General features: G+C 62.4%; 4 protein-coding genes across 5 annotated transcripts; 3 read left to right on the forward strand and 1 right to left on the reverse strand.

Moving 5' to 3' along the window:
- Window positions 1-147: 147 nt before the first annotated feature.
- LOC134174496 (membrane-spanning 4-domains subfamily A member 15-like) lies at window positions 148-2,138 on the reverse strand. 2 transcript variants are annotated; one of them, XM_062639523.1, is made up of 7 exons: window positions 2,031-2,138; window positions 1,725-1,886; window positions 1,458-1,577; window positions 1,208-1,264; window positions 743-898; window positions 495-614; window positions 148-329 (listed from the first exon to the last, which is right to left on the reverse strand). In XM_062639523.1, the coding sequence occupies exons 2-7, from the start codon at window positions 1,881-1,883 to the stop codon at window positions 321-323; spliced, it is 621 nt and encodes a 206-aa protein (XP_062495507.1). In that variant the 5' UTR covers window positions 1,884-1,886; window positions 2,031-2,138; the 3' UTR covers window positions 148-320. The 2 variants fall into 2 exon arrangements, with proteins under 2 accessions (XP_062495507.1, XP_062495506.1); XM_062639522.1 differs by having other exon boundaries at window positions 1,716-1,886; window positions 2,031-2,137.
- A 3,110-nt stretch (window positions 2,139-5,248) lies between these two features.
- LOC134174501 (zona pellucida sperm-binding protein 3-like) lies at window positions 5,249-7,187 on the forward strand. The gene is made up of 5 exons (XM_062639530.1): window positions 5,249-5,317; window positions 6,073-6,245; window positions 6,584-6,696; window positions 6,787-6,890; window positions 7,008-7,187. The coding sequence occupies exons 2-5, from the start codon at window positions 6,108-6,110 to the stop codon at window positions 7,172-7,174; spliced, it is 522 nt and encodes a 173-aa protein (XP_062495514.1). The 5' UTR covers window positions 5,249-5,317; window positions 6,073-6,107; the 3' UTR covers window positions 7,175-7,187.
- A 3,312-nt stretch (window positions 7,188-10,499) lies between these two features.
- LOC134174495 (membrane-spanning 4-domains subfamily A member 12-like) lies at window positions 10,500-14,585 on the forward strand. The gene is made up of 7 exons (XM_062639520.1): window positions 10,500-10,661; window positions 10,874-10,993; window positions 11,272-11,328; window positions 11,577-11,708; window positions 13,142-13,255; window positions 13,351-13,434; window positions 14,418-14,585. Exons 1-7 carry the CDS (start codon window positions 10,572-10,574, stop codon window positions 14,436-14,438), a joined length of 618 nt encoding a protein of 205 aa, XP_062495504.1. The 5' UTR covers window positions 10,500-10,571; the 3' UTR covers window positions 14,439-14,585.
- Window positions 14,586-16,259: 1,674 nt separating this feature from the next.
- On the forward strand, window positions 16,260-20,450 carry LOC134174498 (cobalamin binding intrinsic factor-like). Its single transcript, XM_062639525.1, is given in 9 exon segments — window positions 16,260-16,341; window positions 16,440-16,619; window positions 16,696-16,839; window positions 17,979-18,122; window positions 18,208-18,383; window positions 18,460-18,681; window positions 18,683-18,864; window positions 19,795-19,913; window positions 20,348-20,450. Coding segments are annotated over 9 exon segments (1,299 nt in total). The 5' UTR covers window positions 16,260-16,271; the 3' UTR covers window positions 20,410-20,450.
- The last annotated feature ends 923 nt before the right edge of the window (window positions 20,451-21,373 follow it).

Genomic DNA, 21,373 nt, shown 5'->3' on the forward strand with positions numbered 1-21,373 from the left:
GTCGGGCATCACCCCCCCACCTCTTCCCGCTTCCTCAACGGCACCAGGCGGCCGCCGCCATCTTTGTTGAGGGCAGACGGGCCCAGAGCGGTACCCGGTGCTCTCCCCGTCCCCATCGCAGCGGTCCCTTCATCCCCGCAGTGATGCCAATGCATTAAAGAGCCTTTATTGTGGCGCTGAGGACCGCGGTGCCCTGCCCCGGGGGTAGCGGGGGTCTCAAGCTCCGCTCCCAACACCCCCGGGTATCAGGGAGCATCCCCGGGGCTCCCCAGCATCGCGGATGCAGCTCTTAATAGTGATGGCTCCGTGCCTGGCCATGGCTACATCACCTAAAGGAGAGGATAAAGGACGGAATGCCGCTTTGGGAGCCATAAAGAGGATGTGGGGAGCCCCTCTGGGGAGGGAAAGCTGCCCTGATCCCATGGGATGCCGGAGCCAACATCCCGAAGGCTCCGGGATCAGGGTGCAGCCCTGCCTCCCCGCCCACCCCTCACCATGCGGGTGTAGCTGTGCTGCCTGACAGCGTGGTACCCGAAGGCCAGCACCGCCACGGCCACGCAGAACTCGAGCAGGATGAAGACCACGAGCAGGGAATCCATCCCATTGCTCAGGAGCTGCGAGGAGCCGGAGGGAAGGGTCCCTTTTCCCCCCTCCATCCCGCTCCGTTGCTTTGGCAACCGCTCTGGGATGGAGGCTGGGACCCTGCATCGCAACGGGACAAAACGGGGGGGGGGTTTCTAACCTTGCTCTCGCTGTGCGAGCACCACTCGGGTCTGAGCCGGATCCCAGAGCCGGGCTCGCAGCCGGGGCTGTCCCGGGTGATGGCCGTGCTGTGGAGCAGGGCGGCCACCAGGGTGCTCAGGATGAGGCCGGCATTGAACACGCAGCACGCCTTGACCTGCGGGAGGAGGCCCCTTCCATCAGCGGCTCCGTCCCTTCCCACCAGGACGGAGGCCCTGGGAGCAGCTCCCTGAGCATCCCAGCACGGGTTAATCCCCCCGGGATCCACGCAGAGCATCCCCTTCGTGTGTGCCCTTTGTCCCCATCACGCCACCCAGCCCCTCCTGGAGGCCCAGACTCCCAAGCACGGGGCATGGACCCTATGGGGTGAATCCCGCAGGAGGGATCCCAGCAGCCACTGGAAGGAGCAGGAGACATGGAAGCAATGGGACCCCAGGACCACCCCCCCCGCCCCTTTCCCCCTCACCAGGAGGATGCTGTCTCGCTTCTCGCTTTCCACCAGCAGAATGCCCGAGGCCAGGAGCTGCTCAGGGAACAGAGGCATCAGTGGGGACGTTCCCCTCCCATCCCACACATCCCAGTGCCCATCCCGCTGGGGATCCCCACCAAGAGGGTGGGAGATGCGGGTGGCAAAGGGATCTGCTCCCACGTCCACCCGCATCCCTTTGTCCTCATTGGACACCGAGGAGATGGAGGCCAAGCACATCCCTGCTTACCAGGAGCCCCAGCCAGAAGAGGACCCCGCTGGCCACGGGGAGGGGAGGTTTGCTGCGCTCCGATGCCGTCAGGATGATCCCGAAGCAGATGTGGATGATGCCGGTGAAGATGTGGATGGTCTAAGGAAGGATGGGCATCACCAGCATCCCACCTCCATCCCGTTGCCTCTTCCCCCAGCCAGGGAGCCCCCTCCAGCAGCACATTCCCATGGGATGCTCATCGCGGGTGCCCCATCCCTCGGGAATGCCGCCTCTCACCCCCAGCGCCTTGGGCTGAGCCCTTCGGAAGCTTTGGACTTGGAAGGACACCGGGGCTGCCGCCGGCCTGGAGCTGGGAGCCAATTGGGCCGCACGGGGGTCGGAGGCCGGGATGACTTCCGTGATGATGCGCACTCCTCCGACATCCGTCACCGTGGTGGCCGCCATTCCCTAGGGATGGAGCAGGATGAGGCCCTCAGCTCCAGGAAGCAGCGCACGGATGCGTCCCTGGGGATCGCAAGCAGCTCTGGCATCCCCCGGTGGAGGTGTCCCGCATCCCATCCTGCTCCCGGCAGCTCGTCCCCAGCCGGGTACCTCCTCCAGCCTGCCTTTATCCTCCTCTTCTTCCCTGTGGTCTCCCCGTTGCCGTGCTGATCCCAATGCCCTTTGCTCCCTGCAGGAAGTTTGCGCATGGAAATCCCTCTTGCTCAATGAGGTGGCTTCGGCCAAGAGTGAGGAACGAGGCTGGGAATGCCTCAAGAGAAAGGGAAGCTCCTTTATTGCCTTGCCTTTGGGCTTCTCCTTCCGGAGCCACGGCTCCATCCCTGCGGGAAGGACGCAGGGCCCGGTGCGGGCTCCATCGGGACCCGCAGGGATGGGGCTGTCTGTGGCAGGAAGCGAGAGCTGAGCTCCCGTGGGATAGGGATAAGCTCGGGGTGCCCCTTCCTCCCTTTGGCTGGCCACGGGTCTCCCTTTCCGCTGCTCACCATTCCCAGTGCTCTCCAGGAGGGATGGGAGCCTCCAGGCTTGGGAAGAACCCCCCCCCCCCAGCTTCCATGGGGGTTGGATGTCGGATGCTGGCTGCTGGTCCCATCCCTTCTCATCCTCATCCTCCTCTGTGCTCCAGAGCTCTGGCTCCGCACCAGGGAACAAATCCCCTTGATCCCAGTGGGATTGCGCCGCAGGACAAGGAGCAAACAGGACAAGGTGGGATTTAACCTCTACCCATGAGAGCAGCAGGGCTCAGGGCTGGGGGACAGGATTCCACGTGGGAATTTTCCTCCCTTGGAGCTTAGGAATGTCGCCAGGCTGTTCCTTGGAACGGGAATATTCGGGTACAAGGACCTGCAGGTGGCTTCGCACCGCATTGGCAGCGCTTAGGAGCCGTACCCCGGCTCAAGCTTCACCCCACGGTCCCAGAAAGGACCAGATCCCAGCCGCAGGATTGCAGGAGCGAGGCTTGGAAGTGCCTTTCCCTTTCCCTTGACCCTAGAGGGAGCCGGGAGTCCCGCTTTGGAAGCCCGCAGCTCCCAGCGCTGGGGCCAGCAGCGGGATGCGGTCCCCATCCCACGGAGCTGGAACCCTGGAAGGGGTTGGGATGAAGAGAGCTTGAAGCTCCCCCATCCCGGGACACCTTCCCCTTAGGGCAGCCTGTGTCCAGCCTGCATCCCGTGGAGCTGCCCGTGGCATCCCGCAGGGAGCAAGCCCTTGGCCTTGTAAAGGGCTTTCCCTTTTCCAGGGAAAACACGGGCACGGATGGGGTTCAGCCCCTTCCTCGCACTCCCGGTGCCTCTCAGGCTGGAACCTCCCAACGGAGGAGGAGCCCCTTTCAACAGCCCGATGCTAAGCAGGGCTCCCATTGCCAGCCTCCGCAGGGTAAGGACCGCTTTAACCGGCGTGGAAATGCTGGGATCCCCTCTTGAGCCTTTAGGCAGCCGGGCTGGCTTCCAGCATCCGCACCCGGCTGAAAGCTCCGGCTCCGCTGGATTTCCTCCCGCATTCCCAAAGCATTCCTGACGGCTTCAGCCTTGCGGCCCCGAAGAGCCAAGGCCCCTTTGCCAAGGGAAGGGTCCATGGAGAAAGCAGCTCCAGGTGGGGACGGCAGCATCCCAAGGGAGGATGTGCGGAGCTCTTTGGGATAGGGAAGCTTTAAGCTGAGGGGATGCGGGGAGGAGGCAAAGCCGCTCGGTGCAGCGGTCCAGCCCTTAATATGGAGGAATTCCTGGCTTTGCTGATAGATCCAACACATTCCTTGGATGTTATTATTCCTCCTGTTCGTGTAGGTGGGGGTTGGCTTTCCTGACAGCTGGAATTCTGTTCTTTGCTGGATCTTCATACTTTCCAATCCCCATCTGCTGCTCGCACAGGGCCGGACAACAGGTCTACCCCATGGGGTGCAAATGGCTCTCCCGCATCCAATGGCTTCATTCCAAGGCTCCAGCATCCCATAGGATGCAATGGGAAAGCCTGGCTGGGTGCATCCCTTCCCAGCAGCACAGCACAAGTTTGTGAGCCCGCTGGGAAGCCTTTTCCGAGCCCCAAAGTCCTGCTTTTTCCAACGAAAATAGCCTGGGATGGAGCAGTGCTGCTCACAGGAGGTCCCTGCTTCCTGGGAAGAGCTTTACATCCCCATAGGAACCCCAAAAGCCAGCCTTGTGCTTCGCTTCCACCTGGTTCTCACAGGGCTGCTTCCAGGAGAACGCCTTTTCCCTGGGAAGCGGAGCAATTCCTGGGTACCGGTGATGCCAAGCCTCGGATCCCCACTGCATCCCTGCCACCCCAGGGGTGTTATCCCTGCTCTGTGTCCCCCAGACCCACGGAGGGAACCGTCTCCAAGGGGCAACCCTTGGGAAAAGGGGAGGAGAAGGGGATGAAGAGGCAGCCACTGCCCTAAATCCAAGGGGATCCCAGCAGCTCGGGATGGGGATGGATGCCCAGGAGGACCGGGATGCTTTGGGAGCAGAGAACCCAGGGCAGCATCACCCCAGGATGGGCTCATGGGCTCCCCTTGTTGGGGTGAGGTGGGTTCCCCCCCCCATTTCAGCTCCACATCTCCCCCTTTTCCCTCATTATGGGCTGCAGAGCCCAGCTCAGCCCATCACCCCTCGCTGCTCCACATCACACGAGGAGCAGGCCCCATTCCATCTTCTCCATCCTGAAGCCTCCTCCTTGCCATCTCCCAAACCCCTCCAAGGCTCCAGCATCCTTCCAAGACACAGGACCCAGACCTGCTCTTGGGATGCTGGTGCTCCCCACCTTTATCCGTGGAGATAAAGCCTCCAGGATCTCCAGGCTGGGGACCAGTCCCTGTGCTCGGGACCAAGGTGACCCATAGGAGGGTGGCACGAGGGCGCGCTCATCACCCTGCGTGTGGGACCAGCATCTTTTGGGGTGATGAGGGCAGGGATTGAGCCCGTCCTTCTCCATCGGCCCCAAGGCAGGGACAAGGAGCAGGGGAAGGAGCAAGGACAGGGAGAGGGAGCAGGGCCCTTGGTTTGCTCCTGGGAAGAGGAGGAAGAAGAAGAGGAGGAAGAGGAGGAAGAGGAGGAAGAGGAGGAAGAGGAGGAAGAGGAGGAAGAGGAGGAAGAGGAGGAAGAGGAGGAAGAGGAGGAAAAGGAGGAAAAGGAGGAAAGGGAGGACAGGAAGAAGAGGAAGAGGAGGAGGAGATGGCCCCAGGTGTGTGCAATGGGCTGAGTAAGGGATGCAGCCACCACCCGCCCTCCCATTGGCAGAGCTGCAGCAGCCCCCCCCATGGCTCAGGTGTAAAAGCCATCAATGGGAGCTGCTCCTCTTCCTCCTCTTCCTCCTCATGATGAAGGCTCTCAGGAGATGCTGGTTCCTGTTCTTCCTTGGGGCTGCAGCTTGGGCACACGAGGCTCTGGGTAAGGGGGGTTTGGGTATGGATGGCTGCTGGGGGATGAGGACCAGGGTCTCCTCCTCAAGCTCCTTGGGGCTGAGCATCCCAGCCTGGTTTGGGATGAAGGGAGCTTAAAGCTCATCCAGCTCCAACCCCAACCCCTTCCACTGGAGCAGCTTGCTCCAAGCCCCTGTGTCCAACCTGGCCTTGAGCACTGCCAGGGATGGGGCAGCCACAGCTTCTCTGGGCACCCTGTGCCAGCGCCTCAGCACCCTCACAGGGAAGAGCTTCTGCCTCAGAGCTCATCTCAGTCTCCCCTCGGGCAGGTTCAAGCCATTCCCCTTGGCCTGTCCCTACATCCCTTGTCCCAAGCCCCTCTCCAGGTTTCCTGCAGCCCCTTCAGGCACTGGAGCTGCTCTCAGGTCTCCCCTTCAGGAGCCTTCTCTTGTCCAGGCTGCCCCAGCCCAGCTCTCTCAGCCTGGCTCCAGAGCAGAGCTGCTCCAGCCCTCGCAGCATCTCCATGGCCTCCTCTGGCCTCTCTCCATCAGCTCCAGGTCCCTCTCGTGCTGCTGCCCCAGAGCTGGATCTGCAGCGAGGGAAGCCCTGGGCTGGCTCCTGCATCCCCCATTGGGATGCTTGAGGAGCAGCACAACCACACTGGTGCCATGGGGCACCAGCACGAAGCAGCTCAGCCCCTGGGGCCACCTTTCCCCACGGCCATAAAAGCCAATATGTGGGTGTCCCCATGCTCAGCCCTGTTTCTGCTCCCCCCCATTGCAGTGTCCATCACATGTGGCCATACCCGGATCTCCGTGATGGTCCCAGCTGCTCTCCTGGGGCCCCGTGTGCTCCATGGGGAGCTGACCCTGGGGTCTGGCTGTGGGGTGACGGCTGCTGATGGGGATGGCTTCCGGCTGGAGCATCCCCTCATGGGCTGCGGGACCAGGCTGGAGGTGAGGGATGCATTGGGTGTAGGATGAAGGGCGGGGGGGACGGGACCATGTCCCAAAGGAGGGGGGCAGCATCTGGTGAGCGTGAAAGCTCTTGGGGGTGGATGGGATGGGGTCCTCCATGGGGCCTGTGCCATCGTTGTCACTGCACCCACGGGTCGGGTGGCCTCCATGGAAGCATGGCATGGGATGGGTTGGGCCTTAAGTTCCGACCCGTTGCTATGGAGATGATGGCAGCATCCATAGGGACATCCCTTGTGTGAGGGGTGAGACCTGGCTCTTTGCATGGGGTGCTGGGGACAGGGAGGGGACCCCTGTTGTGACCCCCCCCTTTCCCACAGCTCCTTCCTAACACCATCCACTACAGCAACATCCTCCACTACCGCCCCATAGCCATGGGGCCCGTGGCTCGCGCCAGGCCCTTCTCCCTGCCCGTGGACTGTTACTACCCCAGGTAAGGGGGCGATGGGCAGGGGGGGGTGCCCTGCACACAATGGGGTGTCCCCGGGGCCCGTCACCCACCTTGGGGTGCTCCATGGTGCAGGACAGGCAGCGTCTCCTCCGGACCCATCCGCCCCACTTGGGTCCCCTTCGGCTCCACCGTCGCCCAGCGGAGACGCTTGCGCTTCACCTTGGATGCCTATGACAGTGAGTGGGGACCCCCCCAAGCCCCTTTATGTGTATGGGGGGGGCACAGGACCCCCCACACCCCCTGCCCTGGCCAGCACCTTTGGGGGGATGCTCAGGGCACCCATCCCCATGCAGGGACCTGGGCCTCCCGCCTGTTGCAGCCCATCTATGGCCGGGGGGAGCTGCTGAACGTGGAGGCATCGGCGAGCACGGGCCCCATCCTGCCCGTGAGGCTCCTGGGGGATGACTGCGAGGCCGCCCCGAGCGCGGGGCCGCGGTACAAGGTCATGGACAAGGGGTGAGTGATGGAGGAGCAGAGCCCAGCTCGTCCCATAGGGGGGATGCCCGATGGGAGGATGGAGCCAGGATGGGGCTGGGCTCTGCTCCCAAGGAACAAGGGATGGGACAAGAGGAAACGGCCTCAAGCTGCACCAGGGCAGGTTTAGATGGAGCTGAGGAACAATTCCTGCCCCAGAGGGTGCTCAGCCATTGGAACAGGCTGCCCAGGGCAGGGCTGCAGGCACCGGCCATGGAGGTGCTCTCAAACCCTATAGCCAAGGCCCTCAGCGGTGGCCATGGGGCTGGACTTGATGCCCTTAAGGCTCCTTCCCAACCCCGTTGGTTCCATGGTCCCCATCCCCACAGGTGCCTGCTCGGCCGTTCCCTGCCCCAGCGCGGGCACCGCTCCCTCCGCTTCCCGCTGGATACCTCCCTCTTCCCGAACGCCTCCGGCAGCCAGGTCTGTGCTATGGGGGCTCGGGATGCTCGCTGCCGAGCTATGGGGCAGCTCAAGGTGCTTGTCCCTGCAGCTCCATCTCCGCTGCCACCTGAGGGCCGTGGCCGGAGCCTGCTCCTATGATCCCGTATCCCGTTCCTGGCATTCCCGGCACGGAGCCGACCGCTCCTGCTGCGCTTCCCCATCCGGCTGCAGGGGCCGGCGCCGGCGCTTCGCCAGCAGCCGAGGTGAGGTGGATCTCGGCTTCCACGATGGGATCCGGGCTCTCCCCATGGGGATACCCGGACCTGACGCTCTCCTCCTCGCAGCGCTCCTGGGGGAAGGCACCGTCCGCTTCGGCCCCTTGGGGCTGCTCCCAGCTCTTCCCAGCTCATCCCTGCTCCCCACAGCGTTCCCTAGGGCAGCAGAGCCGTCACCTCGCAGCCCCCTGGTGCCCATAGTGCGGGGCGAGAGCAGGGACTCGGGTGAGTGTGAGCTGCCCCATGGAGCTGGGGGGGACCCTGCAGCCCCCCTCCCTCTGCCCTACTGCTGCCGCCCCCCTCCCTCTGCCCCACTGCTGCCGCCCCCCTCCCTCTGCCCCACTGCTGCCGCCCCCCTCCCTCTGCCCCATTGCTGCCGCCCCCCTCCCTCTGCCCCATTGCTGCCTCCCCCCTCCCTCTGCCCCACTGCTGCCGCCCCCCTCCCTCTGCCCCATTGCTGCCTCCCCCCTCCCTCTGCCCCACTGCTGCAGCCCCCCTCCCTCTGCCCCACTGCTGCAGCCCCCCTCCCTCTGCCCCACTGCTGCCGCCCCCCTCCCTCTGCCCCACTGCTGCCGCCCCCCTCCCTCTGCCCCACTGCTGCCGCCCCCCTCCCTCTGCCCCACTGCTGCCGCCCCCCTCCCTCTGCCCCATTGCTGCCGCCCCCCTCCCTCTGCCCCATTGCTGCCGCCCCCCTCCCTCTGCCCCACTGCAGCCCCCCTCCCTCTGCCCCTTTGCCGCCCCCCCCCCCCATCCCCCCCCCCCCCCGCCCCATTGCCGCCGCCCCCCCCCGCCCCTTTGCCCCTCCCTCTGCCCCATTGCCGCCGCCCCCCCCCGCCCCTTTGCCCCCCCCTCTGCCCCGTTGCCGCCCCCCTCACCCCATTGCTCTCCCCACAGGCCTGTCTCTCCCCATCCCTGGCCCCACACTGGCCATGGTGGCCATGAGCTCCGTCCTCGTTGCCGTGGCCGTGACCGGCTGCTATTGCTCCATGCGGCGGCCCTGGGGTGAGAACAGGAGGGGGGGCCCCGAGGCAGCCCCGGGGGAGCCCAGTGCTATGGTCCTGGCCCCCACCGCAGCCATGGGGCCCCCCCATGCTCATGGGGACCCTGCCGTGGTGTGAGCATCCTTGGTATAGGAATAAATGCGTGCTAGAACAGCGGCGTCCTTCAGCTCCATCCTTTGGTGATGCACCCATGGGTGCTGGGGGGGGGTTTATCCCATGGAGGAGCTTGTTGGCACCTCAGCTTTGGGGCTGCAGTGCCTGAAGCTGCCATTGGAGATGGGCTGAAGGGGTCTTGGTGCTCTCCCACCCCCCCCCAGGATTGCTTGGGTCGGGGGGCCCCAGGCCAGACGCAGGGGGATGGTTGGAGGGGTGATCCCTCGTGCCCCCCAACTCCATCCATGGGGCTTTCATTTACTGACACAGGGTGTTCATGGAGCTCTTGGCTGGACCCCATTGGCCAGGGTGTGAAGCCCCCATGGGGGTGGGAGGGGGATGTGGGGATCCACCCCCCCTGTGATGCTCTCCACAGCCCCAGCTTTCAGGCAGGAGATGCTTTGTGCCTAATGGCCTTGATGGATCTTGCTGCCAGGAACTGGCTGCAAAGAGCTTTTTGCTTTCTTCATTTTCTCTTTATTCCCTCCTGTCTGAGCTCCTGCAACCACAGCCTTGGCGGGGGGGGGGGCTGTAAATGGGGCTGTAGCTCAGCCAGGAGCTTTTCGGGGGGTGTGGGACACGACACAAAACACTTTGGGGGATAGCTTTTGTCAAGCATCCTTTCCTATGTGTGTGTTGTGGGATGGGGTCTGAGCATCTTCCCCTAGGGAGCGGGTACCACTGAGCATCTTCCCCTAAGGAGCGGGTACCACTGAGCATCTTCCCCTAAGGAGCGGGTACCAGTGAGCATCTTCCCCTCGGGAGTGGGTACCAGTGAGCATCTTCCCCTAAGGAGCGGGTACCACTGAGCATCTTCCCCTAAGGTGTGGGTACCACTGAGCATCTTCCCCTAGGGAGCGGGTACCACTGAGCATCTTCCCCCAAGGAGCGGGTACCACTGAGCATCTTCCCCTAAGGAGCGGGTACCAGTGAGAATCTTCCCCTAAGGAGCGGGTACCACTGAGCATCTTCCCCTAAGGTGTGGGTACCACTGAGCATCTTCCCCTCGGGAGCGGGTACCACTGAGCATCTTCCCCTAGGGAGCGGGTACCACTGAGGGAGCGGGTACCACTGAGCATCTTCCCCTAGGGAGCGGGTACCAGTGAGCATCTTCCCCTAGGGAGTGGGTACCACTGAGCATCTTCCCCTAAGGAGCGGGTACCACTGAGCATCTTCCCCTAAGGAGCGGGTACCACTGAGCATCTTCCCCTAAGGAGTGGGTACCTGTGAGCATCTCCCACCCACCCCATAGAGTTGTGGGGAGCTGCTTCTTCCATCACCCCCATTACCGTCCTGTATGTTCCTATACGCTCCTATACGCTCCGTATCCCCCGCTCACCCCGTGATGCGCGGCCGGACGGCGGGGTTGGGCGGTGGCCGGGGGATGCCGCAGCCTCTGACGTCACCCGCGGCCACCCAATGAGCGCCGGGCCTTGGGGGGCGTGTCTGGGCGAGGCCGCGGGATGCTGGGGGTGGGGGGGGGGGGGTAGGAACGCCCCCGGTGGTGGGGAGCGGGGCTGCTCCGGGACCGGGGAGGGGGGGGTCCCTTTGCCCCCCCTCCGCCGCTTCCATGCAGGGCATGGGGAGCCTGCGGCTCGGCAGCCGCGCAGTGATGTACACGGCCGAGACCCTGCCCAAGGGCAAGAACCGAGTCATGGGGGTGAGTCCGGGGGGGGGGGGCAATTCCCGGGGAATCCTTTCCCTGCCGCATTCCCGGTGGTTTTGCCCCATTCCCGCTGTTTCTGCCTCATTCCCGAGGGTTTCTACTTCCCCTTTGCAATGCTCCAGCTTGGGGACAAGGGGACCCCCATCCCGGGATGCGGGGGGGGTTTGTATGGCTTGCTCCCGCTCTATCCCGGCGCTATCCCATAGACCATCCAAATCATGACCGGCTTCATGCACATCGGCTTCGGGATCGTCCTCACCACGCTCACCAACGTCTACACCTCCGTCTTCGTCATCGGAGAGATCCCTTTCCTGGGCGGCGTGTCCGTGCGTAGTATGGGGACGGGGAGGGATTCCCACTGGGAATGATGCCCACCGGCAGGGATTCCCGTTGGGAATGGTGCCCGCCGCCAGTCCGGTCCTCCCAGGGAGAAGGCTTTCAAAGTCAATGCCTAACAGCACGCAATGAGCTCACCGTGCCCCCAGGACCCTATGGGTGATCCCATGGGCAGGTCGCTGATGCTGGGGTGGTGGGGGGGTGGTATTTGGGGTGACCATGGCCGTGTTTCACTGTGGTGTCCCCCCCCTCTCTCCCCTTTTGGCAGTTCATCATCTCGGGCTGTCTGTCCATCGGGGCAGAGAAGAGCCCCACAGAGTGTGCGGTGAGTGGTGCTGGGCACCCCAAAGTGGGTGCAGGATTGGGGGGGGGGGGAGCAGCCCCAAACCCCATCAGGGCAAAGCCTTTCGCAGGAGTATTTTTGGCAATGGGAAGGAAGGAAAGGATCACACCCCCCCCCCCCCCCCCGCCTTGCTGTTACCCTGACATAGACCCACAGTGATGGGTGTCCCTATGGGGTCTGGGGCCGCCCCACATCCCTGCGCTGCCCCCAAAGCCCCTCTGCGCCCGCAGGTGAAGGGCAGCCAGACCATGAACATCATCAGCGCCATCTTCGCCCTCCTGGGCATCGTGGCCTTCATCGTGGACCTCAACCTCAACGGGCTCTATCACTCCGGCTTCAACTACTACGGCTACTTGGTCCTGGTAGGTGGGGGGGCACAGCCTGGGCCCCCCTTTGCTTCTAGCCCGGACCTGCCTGAACCCGGGTAGAAGCCTTTTGGGAGCATCCTTTTCCCCCTTCCGCATCCCTTCTCCATCCCTTCCTCAGCCTTTCCTGGGGAATAGGGGACCTTTCCCGGCCCCTCTGCCTTTTGGGGACATCCCTTTCTCCCTTCTCCATCCCTTCCTGAGCCTTTCCTGGGACATGAGAGGCTTTTCCAGGCTCCTTTTCCTTTTGGGAACATCCTTTCCCCCCTGCTGCATCCCTTTGAATGCTTCCTGAGCCTTTCCTGGGACATGAGAGGCTTTTCCAGGCTCCTTTTCCTTTTGGGAACATCCTTTCCCCCCTCTGCATCCCTTTGAATGCTTCCTGAGCCTTTCCTGGGACATGAGAGGCTTTTCCAGGCTCCTTTTCCTTTTGGGAACATCCCTTTCCCCCCTTCTGCATCCCTTTGCATGCTTCCTGAGCCTTTCCTGGGATATGAGAGGCTTTTCCAGGCTCCTTTTCCTTTTGGGAGCATCCCTTCTCCCCTTCTGCATCCCTTTGCATGCTTCCTGAGCCTTTCCTGGGACATGAGAGGCTTTTCCAGGCTCCTTTTCCTTTTGGGAACATCCCTTTCCCCCCTTCTGCATCCCTTTGAATGCTTCCTGAGCCTTTCCTGGGATATGAGAGGCTTTTCCAGGCTCCTTTTCCTTTTGGGAACATCCCTTTCCCCTGCTGCATCCCTTTGAATGCTTCCTGAGCCTTTCCTGGGACATGGGGGAAGGTTTTCCAGGCTCCTTTTCCTTTTGGGAACATCCTTTTCCCCCCTTCTGCATCCCTTTGAATGCTTCCTGAGCCTTTCCTGGGACATGGGGGAAGGTTTTCCAGGCTCCTCCTTTGGGAACATCCCTTTCTCCCCTTCTCTATCCCTCCTGGAGGTTTCCTGACCCCTTCCTGGGAAACGGGGAGCTTTTCCAAGCCCCTCTGCCACTGGGGAGCATCCCCTTCTCCCCTTCTTTATCCTCCCGGATCCTTCCCGACCGGTTCCTGGGATATGGGGGGGGTGTGTGTGTGCTTTTCCAGGCTCTTCTTCCCCTTGAATCCATTCCCTTCTCCCTTCTCCATCCCTTCGGGAGGGAGGGCGCTGTTCCACGCTGCTCTATGGGGCTGGTTGTGGGGGGGGGGGAGCCACGGCCCTGCCCGGAGCCGGCTGCCGGCGCCTCGCCGCCTTCCTGCCCTATTTGCGGGCGATGACTCAGGCTGGAAGTGCCCCAAAAGCCATCAAAGCAGCGACGCGGAGGGCTCCTTGGTACCCCTTGGGGCTGGCCGTGGGGTGAAGGGAGCCCCAATCTATGGGGTGGGATGGGTTCCATGGGGATTGATTCCTCCTCCTTGAGGGAGGGGGGCTGATGGGGGTTTTCCCCCCACCCTGGAGCTCGCAGGGAACGGGATCTCCATCGTGCTGCTCATCTTCACCATCCTCGAGTTCTGCATCGCCGTGGCCACGGCGAACTTCTGGTGCAGGGCCACTCGCCTCAGCTCCAACGAGGTAGGGCAGGGGGTGCAGGGCAAGTTGGGGGCTGAGCCCTGTCTGGACCCATAGCGCTGGTTTACCCCCTTGTTTCGTGTGTGTGTCCCCCACAGTCCATGCTGATCGTGCCCAGCGCCACGCGGGTAGACCTGGCAGCCCCATCGGCTGAGATGCCGCAGCCCCCCAGCTACACCGAGGTGAGCTCCAGCCCCACGGAGCACGGGGAGCCGCATGTAGGAGCAGAGCAAAGCCCATGGAGGAGCAAAGCCCTATGTGGAAGCAGTGCAAACCCCATGTAGAAGCAGAGCAAACCCCATGGGGGAGCAAACCCCATGGAGGAGCAGTACAAACCCCATGTAGAAGCAGAGCAAACCCCATGTAGAAGCAGAGCAAACCCCATGGAGGAGCAAACCCCATGGAGGAGCAGTGCAAACCCCATGGGGGAGCAAACCCCATGGAGGAGCAGTGCAAACCCCATGGAGGAGCAAACCCCATGGAGGAGCAGAGCAAACCCCATGGAGGAGCAGAGCAAAGCCCATGGAGGAGCAGAGCAAAGCCCATGGAGGAGCAGAGCAAACCCCATGGAGGAGCAGAGCAAACCCCATGGAGGAGCAGAGCAAACCCCATGGAGGAGCAGAGCAAACCCCATGGAGGAGCAGTGCAAACCCCATGGAGGAGCAGAGCAAACCCCATGGAGGAGCAGAGCAAACCCCATGGAGGAGCAGAGCAAACCCCATGGAGGAGCAGAGCAAACCCCATGGAAGCAGAGCAAACCCCATGGAGGAGCAGAGCAAACCCCATGGAGGAGCAGAGCAAACCCCATGGAGGAGCAGAGCAAACCCCATGTAGAAGCAGAGCAAACCCAATATAGAAGCAGTACAAACCCCATGTAGAAGCAGAGCAAACCCCATGGAGGAGCAGAGCAAACCCCATGTAGGAGCAGAGCAAAGCCCCAGTTCGGAGCAGGTCAAACCCCATTTAGCCCAGCCCCAGCTCTGCTGCTGGGTCCCAGGAGCAGCACCCACCCCTTGCATGTCCCCCCATCCCCAGGGATCACTCCAGCACCTTCACCTCGATGCTCTGCACTCACTGCGGGCGCAGGGAGCCGTAGTCCCTATGGGGTGGTGGGTGCTGGGGGCTCACCCAAGCCCCATCTCCCACCTCTTGGCTTCCTTTGCAGCTCGCTGCTCCCGAGGTCTAACCCGGTGCTGACCCACGAGGACATCGGTGTGGGTCCTGTCTGCATCCCCGGCCCCACAGCATCCTCCTCCCACCGCGCTGCAGGCTGGGGTGCGCTGCTCCCCGCTCCCCAAGCCAGCAAGCACCCCCCAATTCCCCTCCCCATTGCTTCAGGCCTCAAGGTGAGGGGAAAGAAGGGGGGGGGCTCTTTGCTTGCTGGCTGCTTCCCCAGGGGTTCTCTGGGGGCTCCATGGGGTGGTTCTGCCTATAAGTACCCTGTTGGGGTTCAGGACCTCCTTGGTGCTCATGGAGAGATCCCAACGTGTGCTGGGAGCCAGAGCATCTTCCTCGGCTCGGACCCCTCGGCTTCCCTTCCTCTTTGGAATAAAGGCTCTCTCTGGGTTTGTGGCTCCTCTTTTGGGGTTACCTCAACACAGAAGCTTCACTTCCCTCCCCAAACCCGCTGTGGGGCTTTAGGGGGTCTTCGGTGCCCGGCTGGTCCCATTGGGGAGGGTGAGATGAAGGTCCCTGCGCATCGCCTCTGCTCCTAAGGGAATCTTCCACCCTATTCCAGCCTTGAAATCGTTCCAGGGCTGCTGGAGCAGCTGGGAAGCCAATGGCAAGGTGGGTGCTGGCAGCAGCTCCACCAGGACCGCTCCTTGGGCTGACGCAGGGACACACATGGGGCTGCAGCGGGTTGAGCATCACCTCCTGAGCATCACCAGCGATGCAACCCCTCAACAATCCCTCGTTTTAGGGTTGGAAAGGGAGATTCCTGATCTCTTTTTAACCAGAAAAGAGGTTTTTTTTTTGCCTCTAAAGAGCTCGTTGGGGAGCTCCATCCTTGAGCACCCTGCAGGGGTGGGGATGCCTGGGGAGCAAGGGTGGTGATGAGCATCCTGTCGCATCCCAAAAGCTGGGGCTGGAGGGGAGGGGAGGAACGAGCCCCTGGGGCGTTGTTGGTGCCTTAAGGTGGGATTTATCCCGTTCCTTGGGGACGAAGCCCATCTCCAGCCCCAGAGCAGGGTCAGGGCTGTTGTTGGAGCCAGCCCTTGGGCTCTGGGTTGTGTTGGATGGGTCCTGCCTTGTTTCCCCCCTGCCCTGCCCAGGCTCATGGATTATTCACTCGCTCCCGGTTATTTCTGGTCCTGCCTCTGCAATAATCATGAGCAGGTTGAGGAGGAAAGGCCCGGAGCAGAACCAGCCCCGTGGGAGCCTGGAGCCATGCACGGAGCCCCTGCGGAGCTGGGGGCATGAGAACAGGGATGGGCTCTGCTTGAGAGAGCCCAGAGGGGGGGAACATGGGGATGCTGCGAGGGGCTCCTGAAGGGGAGATCTCAGAGCAGCTCCAGTGCCTGAAGGGGCTGCAGGAAACCTGGAGAGGGGCTTTACAAGGGCCTGTAGGGACAGACCAAGGGGAATGGCTTGAACCTGCCCGAGGGGAGACTGAGATGAGCTCTGAGGCAGAAGCTCTTCCCTGGGAGGGTGCTGAGGCACTGGCACAGGGTGCCCAGAGAAGCTGTGGCTGCCCCATCCCTGGCAGTGTTCAAGGCCAGGTTGGACACAGGGGCTTGGAGCAAGCTGCTCCAGTGGAAGGGCTTGGGGTCAGAGCTGGAGGAGTTTTAAGCTCCCTTCATCCCACCCCACCCCACGGTTCCACTTCTCCTTCCCAATGACCTCCAATGGAAAATCCCAGTCCCCGCAGCCAGGACCCAGCCCAGGGGACCCAGATAAGCCTGCGGTGCCTGGCGGTGACACGGTGGCTACGGGAAGGTGACCGGGAAAGGGCACCGGGACCTGTTATAAGGAACCGAGGAGGCTTGGGCAGCCCAGAGCGCTGCTCTGGCCCCAGAGGATGCTCCATGTGCCTTTGTCCCTCGGCGTCCTGCTGGCCCTGCTGGGTGCCCCATGGGCACAGGGCTGCGGTGAGTGCGGTGCCCAGGAGCCATAAGGGGCCCCGGGACCCTGGTTGGGGTGTGGGGGGGCTCCGCTCCGGTGACCCCCAGCCCCTCTCTCCCCACAGCGGCCCCGCAGGCGCTGGTGTCGGAGCTGCTGCAGCGCTTGGAGAGCTCCGTGCTGGAGGATGCGAGCCCCAACCCCAGCGTCCTCCTGGCCCTGAACCTGGCCGGCTCCTCCAGCAGGGAAGCGCAGAAGCTGCTGCTCCAGCAGCTGAAGGAGGAGGCGGTGAAGAGAGCCCCGAAAGGTAGGAACGGGGCAGGGGATGCTCCCCGCATCCCATAGGGCTTGGTGGTACCGCTCCGATCCCTCTGTCCCCACAGACATGGCCTCGGGGGAGGTGGCTCTGCTCGTGCTCGCCTTCCTCTCCTCCTGCCAGGACCCGCAGCAGGTCCAGGCCCTGGGGCTGAGCGTTGACCTGCTCCGCATCCTGCAGCAGGCGACCGACGGGGAGCTGGCCCACATGGGTAGGGTGGGATGTTGGGGGGGGGGACACGGGACGACACCGGGGCTGCCTCCTGCCTGCGTCCCCAGCGCCTCCCCATCCTCTCCCTGTCCTCTCCCCGTCATCATCTCCTCTACATTGACCCCCCGTCATCTCCCCGTCGTCCCCCATCACCTCCCCATCCTCTCCCCCCAACATCCCTGATCACCCCCATCATCTCCCCATCACCTCCTCATTATCCCCATCATCTCCCTCACCTCCATCACCTCCATCTTCTCCCCATCATCCCCATCACCTCCTCATCATCCCCATCATCCCCCATCACCTCCCATCACCTCTCCATTACTCCCCATCACCTCCTATCACCTTCCCATCACCTCCCCATCATTCTCCATCATCCCATCACCTCCCCATCATCCCCATTGCCTCCCCATCACCTCCCCATCACCTCCCCATCATCCCCATCACCTCCCCATCATCCCCATCATTCACCATCATCCCCATCACCTCCTCATCACCTCCCCATCATCCCCATCACCTCCCCATCATCTCCATCATTCACCATCATCTCCATCACCTCCCCATCACCTCCCCATCATCTCCCCATCATCCCCATTGCCTCCCCGTCATATCCCCATCACCTCCCCATCACCTCCCCATCATTCCCCATCATCTCCCCATCACCTCCCCATCATCCCCATTGCCTCCCCATCATCTCCCCATCACCTCCCCATCACCTCCCCATCATCCCCATCACCTCCCATCACCTCCCCATCATCTCCGCATCATCCCTATCACATCCCCATTGCCTCCCCATCATCTCCCCATCATTCCCCATCACCTCCCCATCATCCCCATCACCTCCCATTGCCTCCCCATCATCACCTCCCCATCCATCACCTCCCCATCACCTCCCCATCATTCCCCATCATCACCATCACCTCCTCATCATCCCCACTGCCTCCCCATCATCTCCCCATCACCTCCCCATCATCCCCATTGCCTCCCCATCACCTCCCCATCATCTCCCCATCACCTCCCCATCACCCCCCATCATCCTCCGTCATCCCCCCATCATTTTCCCATCATCATCCATCTCCTCGCCCCCCCCCCCCATCCCCCCCCATCGCCCCCCATCCCCACCCCACATTCCCTCTGCAGAGGTCGAAGGTGTCCCCAGGACCACCCTTTACAGCGTCAGCCTGGACGCCCTCAGCCTGTGCCTGGCCGGGGTTGGTGGCTACCAAGAGGCCTCCGTGGAGCTGGCCAAGGAGCTGCTGAGCCCCTCCAGCCCCCTCTCCGTGGGTGAGCACCCCCAGCCCCATTGCCCCCCCCTCTGCCAGCCCCACACATCCCGATGGTGACGGTGGTGGTGGGGGGAATGTCCCAGACACCCGGGCCATGGCGGTGCTGGCGCTGGTGTGCACCCATGGGCGCACGGACCTGGAGGACGTGCGGGACCTGCTCCGCGAGGCTGTGGCCGAGGTCACCAACGCCTTCCTGGATGAGCAGGAGCAGAGCGGCGGCCTCATAGGGAACATCTACAGCATGGGGCTGGCCATGCAGGTACACGGGGCCGGCGTGGGACGGACCCCACCGGCACCCGCGACCACGGTGCCACCGTTCCCCGCGTGCTCCGCAGGCGCTGCAATCCTCAGGGCCCTTTTACGCCCCTCGGCGATGGGATTGCTCCCAAGCCGTGGCCGCGGTGTCCGAGCATCGCTTCCAGCTGCCCACGGCCATAGCCCAGCTCGTGCCCGCGCTGCTGGGCAGGACCTACCTGGACGCGGCGAGCGCGGGTTGCTCCTCCCGGCGCGCGCTCGCAGCCGCAGGTACCGCTGGTCCCCCAAGGGGAGGGATGCTCCTGCTCCGCATCCCCCGGTAACACCGCATCCCCGGCAGCGGAGCCCATCACCGTGCTGTTCTCCATCACCAACCGCATCCAGGGCAAGCCCTTCAGCTTCAGCACCGCCGTGCGCGTCCCCGCCGGCTCCACGCTGCTGCAGGTCATGGAGGCAGCGGCCGAGGAGAACCCCGAGGTCTATAGGTGAGGCCTATGGTGCTGTAGGGGAGGCCTATAGATTCTATAGGGGAGGCCTATGATGCTATAGGGGAGACCTATAGATTCTATAGGGGAGGCCTATGGTGCTGTAGGGGAGGCCTATAGATTCTATAGGGGAGGCCTATGATGCTATAGGGGAGACCTAGAGGGGCTATAGGGGAGGCCTATGATGCTGTAGGGGAGACCTATAGATTCTATAGGTGAGGCCTATAGATTCTATAAGGGAGGCCTATGATGCTATAGGGGAGACCTATAGATTCTATAGGGGAGGCCTATGATGCTGTAGGGGAGACCTATAGATTCTATAGGTGAGGCCTATAGATTCTATAGGGCAGGCCTATGATGCTATAGGGGAGACCTAGTGGGGCTATAGGGGAGGCCTATAATGCTATAGGGGAGACCTATAGATTCTATAGGTGAGGTCTATAATGCTATAGGGGAGACCTAGAGGGGCTATAGGGGAGGCCTATGATGCTATAGGGGAGACCTAGAGTTGCTATAGGGGATGCCTATAGAGGCTATAGATGAGGTCTATAATGCTATAGGGGAGACCTATAGATTCTATAGGTGAGGCCTATAATTCTATAGGGGAGGCCTATAGACTCCATAGGTGACCTATAACTCTATAGGTGAGACTTATAGATTCTCTAGGTGAGAGCTATAACTCTATAGGGGAGACCTATGGACACTGTAGGTGAGAGCTATAACTCTATAGGGGAGGCCAATAGACGCTACAGGTGAGACTATCACTCTATAGATGAGACCTATAGATTCTATAGTTGAGACCTATAACTCTATACGTGAGACCTATAGACCCTGTAGGTGACCTATAAGTCTATAGGTGAGCCCTATAGCCTCCATAGGGGAGGGACCAAGGGGTTTAGGGGCAGGTTCCCCTATGTCCCTGTGTGGAAGCTTCCAGACGGAGCAGATGTCCTGGGGGATCATGGTGGTGTCCATCCACGGGCTGGCCGGGAGCGCCGCGGATCGGACGTACTGGGAGTTCCTCAGCGGCAGCGATGCTCTGCAGGAAGGTGGGATGGGAGCTGCTCCCATGGGGTGGGATCCGCTCCAATGGGGTGGGATCCATTGGGTTGGCTCAGCCCCAGGGCAAGAGGATCCATTGGAATGGATCCATGGAATGGGAGGTGGGATGGGAGCTGCTCCCATGGGGTGGGATCCATTGGGTTGGCTCAACATCAGGGCAAGAGGATCCATTGGAATGGATCCATGGAACAGGAGGTGGGATGGGAGCTGCTCCAATGGGATGGGATCCATTGGGTTGGCTCAACATCAGGGCAAGAGGATCCATGGAATGGATCCATCGATCATATGGATCCATGGAACGGGTTGGGTTGGGAAGGACCTATAATGGCATGGGGGGCATGGGGGGCCCACGCCATGGCTCTATGGCGGGGATGCAGGATGGGGCCCGTGCCCCACGGCTCACCCCATGCCCGCACGGCAGGGGTCGGTCTCTACAAGCCGCAGGACGGGGAGCACATCCAGGCTGTGTTCAGCACCTACTGAGCCCATCGAGGGACACCCCCCAAATAAAGCATCATTCGCAGCACAGCCCTACGCGTGTTTGTGTGTGTGGGACGCCATGGGGAGGGATGCTGGGGGGGCTCAACCGGACCCCGAGGCCATGGGGGGAGTTGCGACCCCATGGAACGCCCCAAAGCAGTGGGAATTCCACCCGGAACGAAAGTTCCTGCTCCGTGTTTCCGGGGGGGGTGTGTGTGTGTATGGAGAGGATACCAACCGGAAGTGCCGCTTTTAGGGACGTACAACATGGCGACGCCCTACCGGTACTGAAGTGGTGGCGGCCATGTTGGGATGGCGGCTCCTGGCGCCGCTCTTGACCCGGGCAGGTCAGATGGGGCCGCGCTGTGGGGCTCAATGGGGCACAATGGGGCTCTATGGGGCACAATGGGGCACAATGGGGCCCTGTGTGCCCGGGTCGGGGGTGCTGGGATCGCCGTTCCCGCTGCCTCAGCTCCGCTCTGTCCCCAGGTCCCGCCGGTGTCACCGCGCCCCGGGCGGGCCTCAAGAAGCTGGTGATGCCCCCGGACTACAGCGGTGAGGGGGGGTTGTGGGGGGTGAAACCCCTCCATAGGGGTATAATGGGGGTCTATGGGGGGAGAACAGCCCCCATAGGGGTGTAATGGGGGTCTATGGGGAGTAAACTGCCTCCCATAGGGGTATAATGGGGGTCTGTGGGGGGAGAACAGCCCCCATAGGGGTATAATGGGGGTCTGTGGGGGGAGAAACCCCCCCATGGGGGTATAATGGGGGTCTGTGAGGGGGAACCCCCCCATGGGGGTGTAATGGGGGTCTATGGGGGGAGAGCAGCCTCCCATAGGGGTATAATGGGGGTCTATGGGGGGGAACACCCCCATGGGGGTATAATGGGGTCTGGGGGAGAAACCCCCGCATGGGGGTGTAATGGGGGTGTGTGGGGGGAGAGCAGCCTCCCATGGGGGTATAATGG

Source organism: Pezoporus occidentalis, unplaced genomic scaffold (assembly GCF_034315485.1).
Source record: "Pezoporus occidentalis ecotype Australia unplaced genomic scaffold, CSIRO_AGI_Poc_V1 ctg600, whole genome shotgun sequence".
Classification (NCBI taxonomy): domain Eukaryota; kingdom Metazoa; phylum Chordata; class Aves; order Psittaciformes; family Psittacidae; genus Pezoporus; species Pezoporus occidentalis.

Excerpts from the sequence above, each read along its gene's own strand:
- LOC134174496 (XM_062639522.1), bottom strand. The coding sequence starts at position 1,883 with ATGGCGGCCACCACGGTGACGGATGTCGGAGGAGTGCGCATCATCACG. Across the intron at positions 1,578-1,715 it reads CTCAGCCCAAGGCGCTGGGG|ACCATCCACATCTTCACCGG; the intron begins GTGAGAGGCGGC and ends ATCCTTCCTTAG. Across the intron at positions 899-1,207 it reads AGCGAGACAGCATCCTCCTG|GTCAAGGCGTGCTGCGTGTT; the intron begins GTGAGGGGGAAA and ends CTCCTCCCGCAG.
- LOC134174501 (XM_062639530.1), top strand. The coding sequence starts at position 6,108 with ATGGTCCCAGCTGCTCTCCTGGGGCCCCGTGTGCTCCATGGGGAGCTG. Across the intron at positions 6,697-6,786 it reads GTGGACTGTTACTACCCCAG|GACAGGCAGCGTCTCCTCCG; the intron begins GTAAGGGGGCGA and ends TCCATGGTGCAG. Across the intron at positions 6,891-7,007 it reads CACCTTGGATGCCTATGACA|GGACCTGGGCCTCCCGCCTG; the intron begins GTGAGTGGGGAC and ends ATCCCCATGCAG.
- LOC134174495 (XM_062639520.1), top strand. The coding sequence starts at position 10,572 with ATGCAGGGCATGGGGAGCCTGCGGCTCGGCAGCCGCGCAGTGATGTAC. Across the intron at positions 13,256-13,350 it reads CTCGCCTCAGCTCCAACGAG|TCCATGCTGATCGTGCCCAG; the intron begins GTAGGGCAGGGG and ends TGTCCCCCACAG. Across the intron at positions 13,435-14,417 it reads AGCCCCCCAGCTACACCGAG|CTCGCTGCTCCCGAGGTCTA; the intron begins GTGAGCTCCAGC and ends CTTCCTTTGCAG.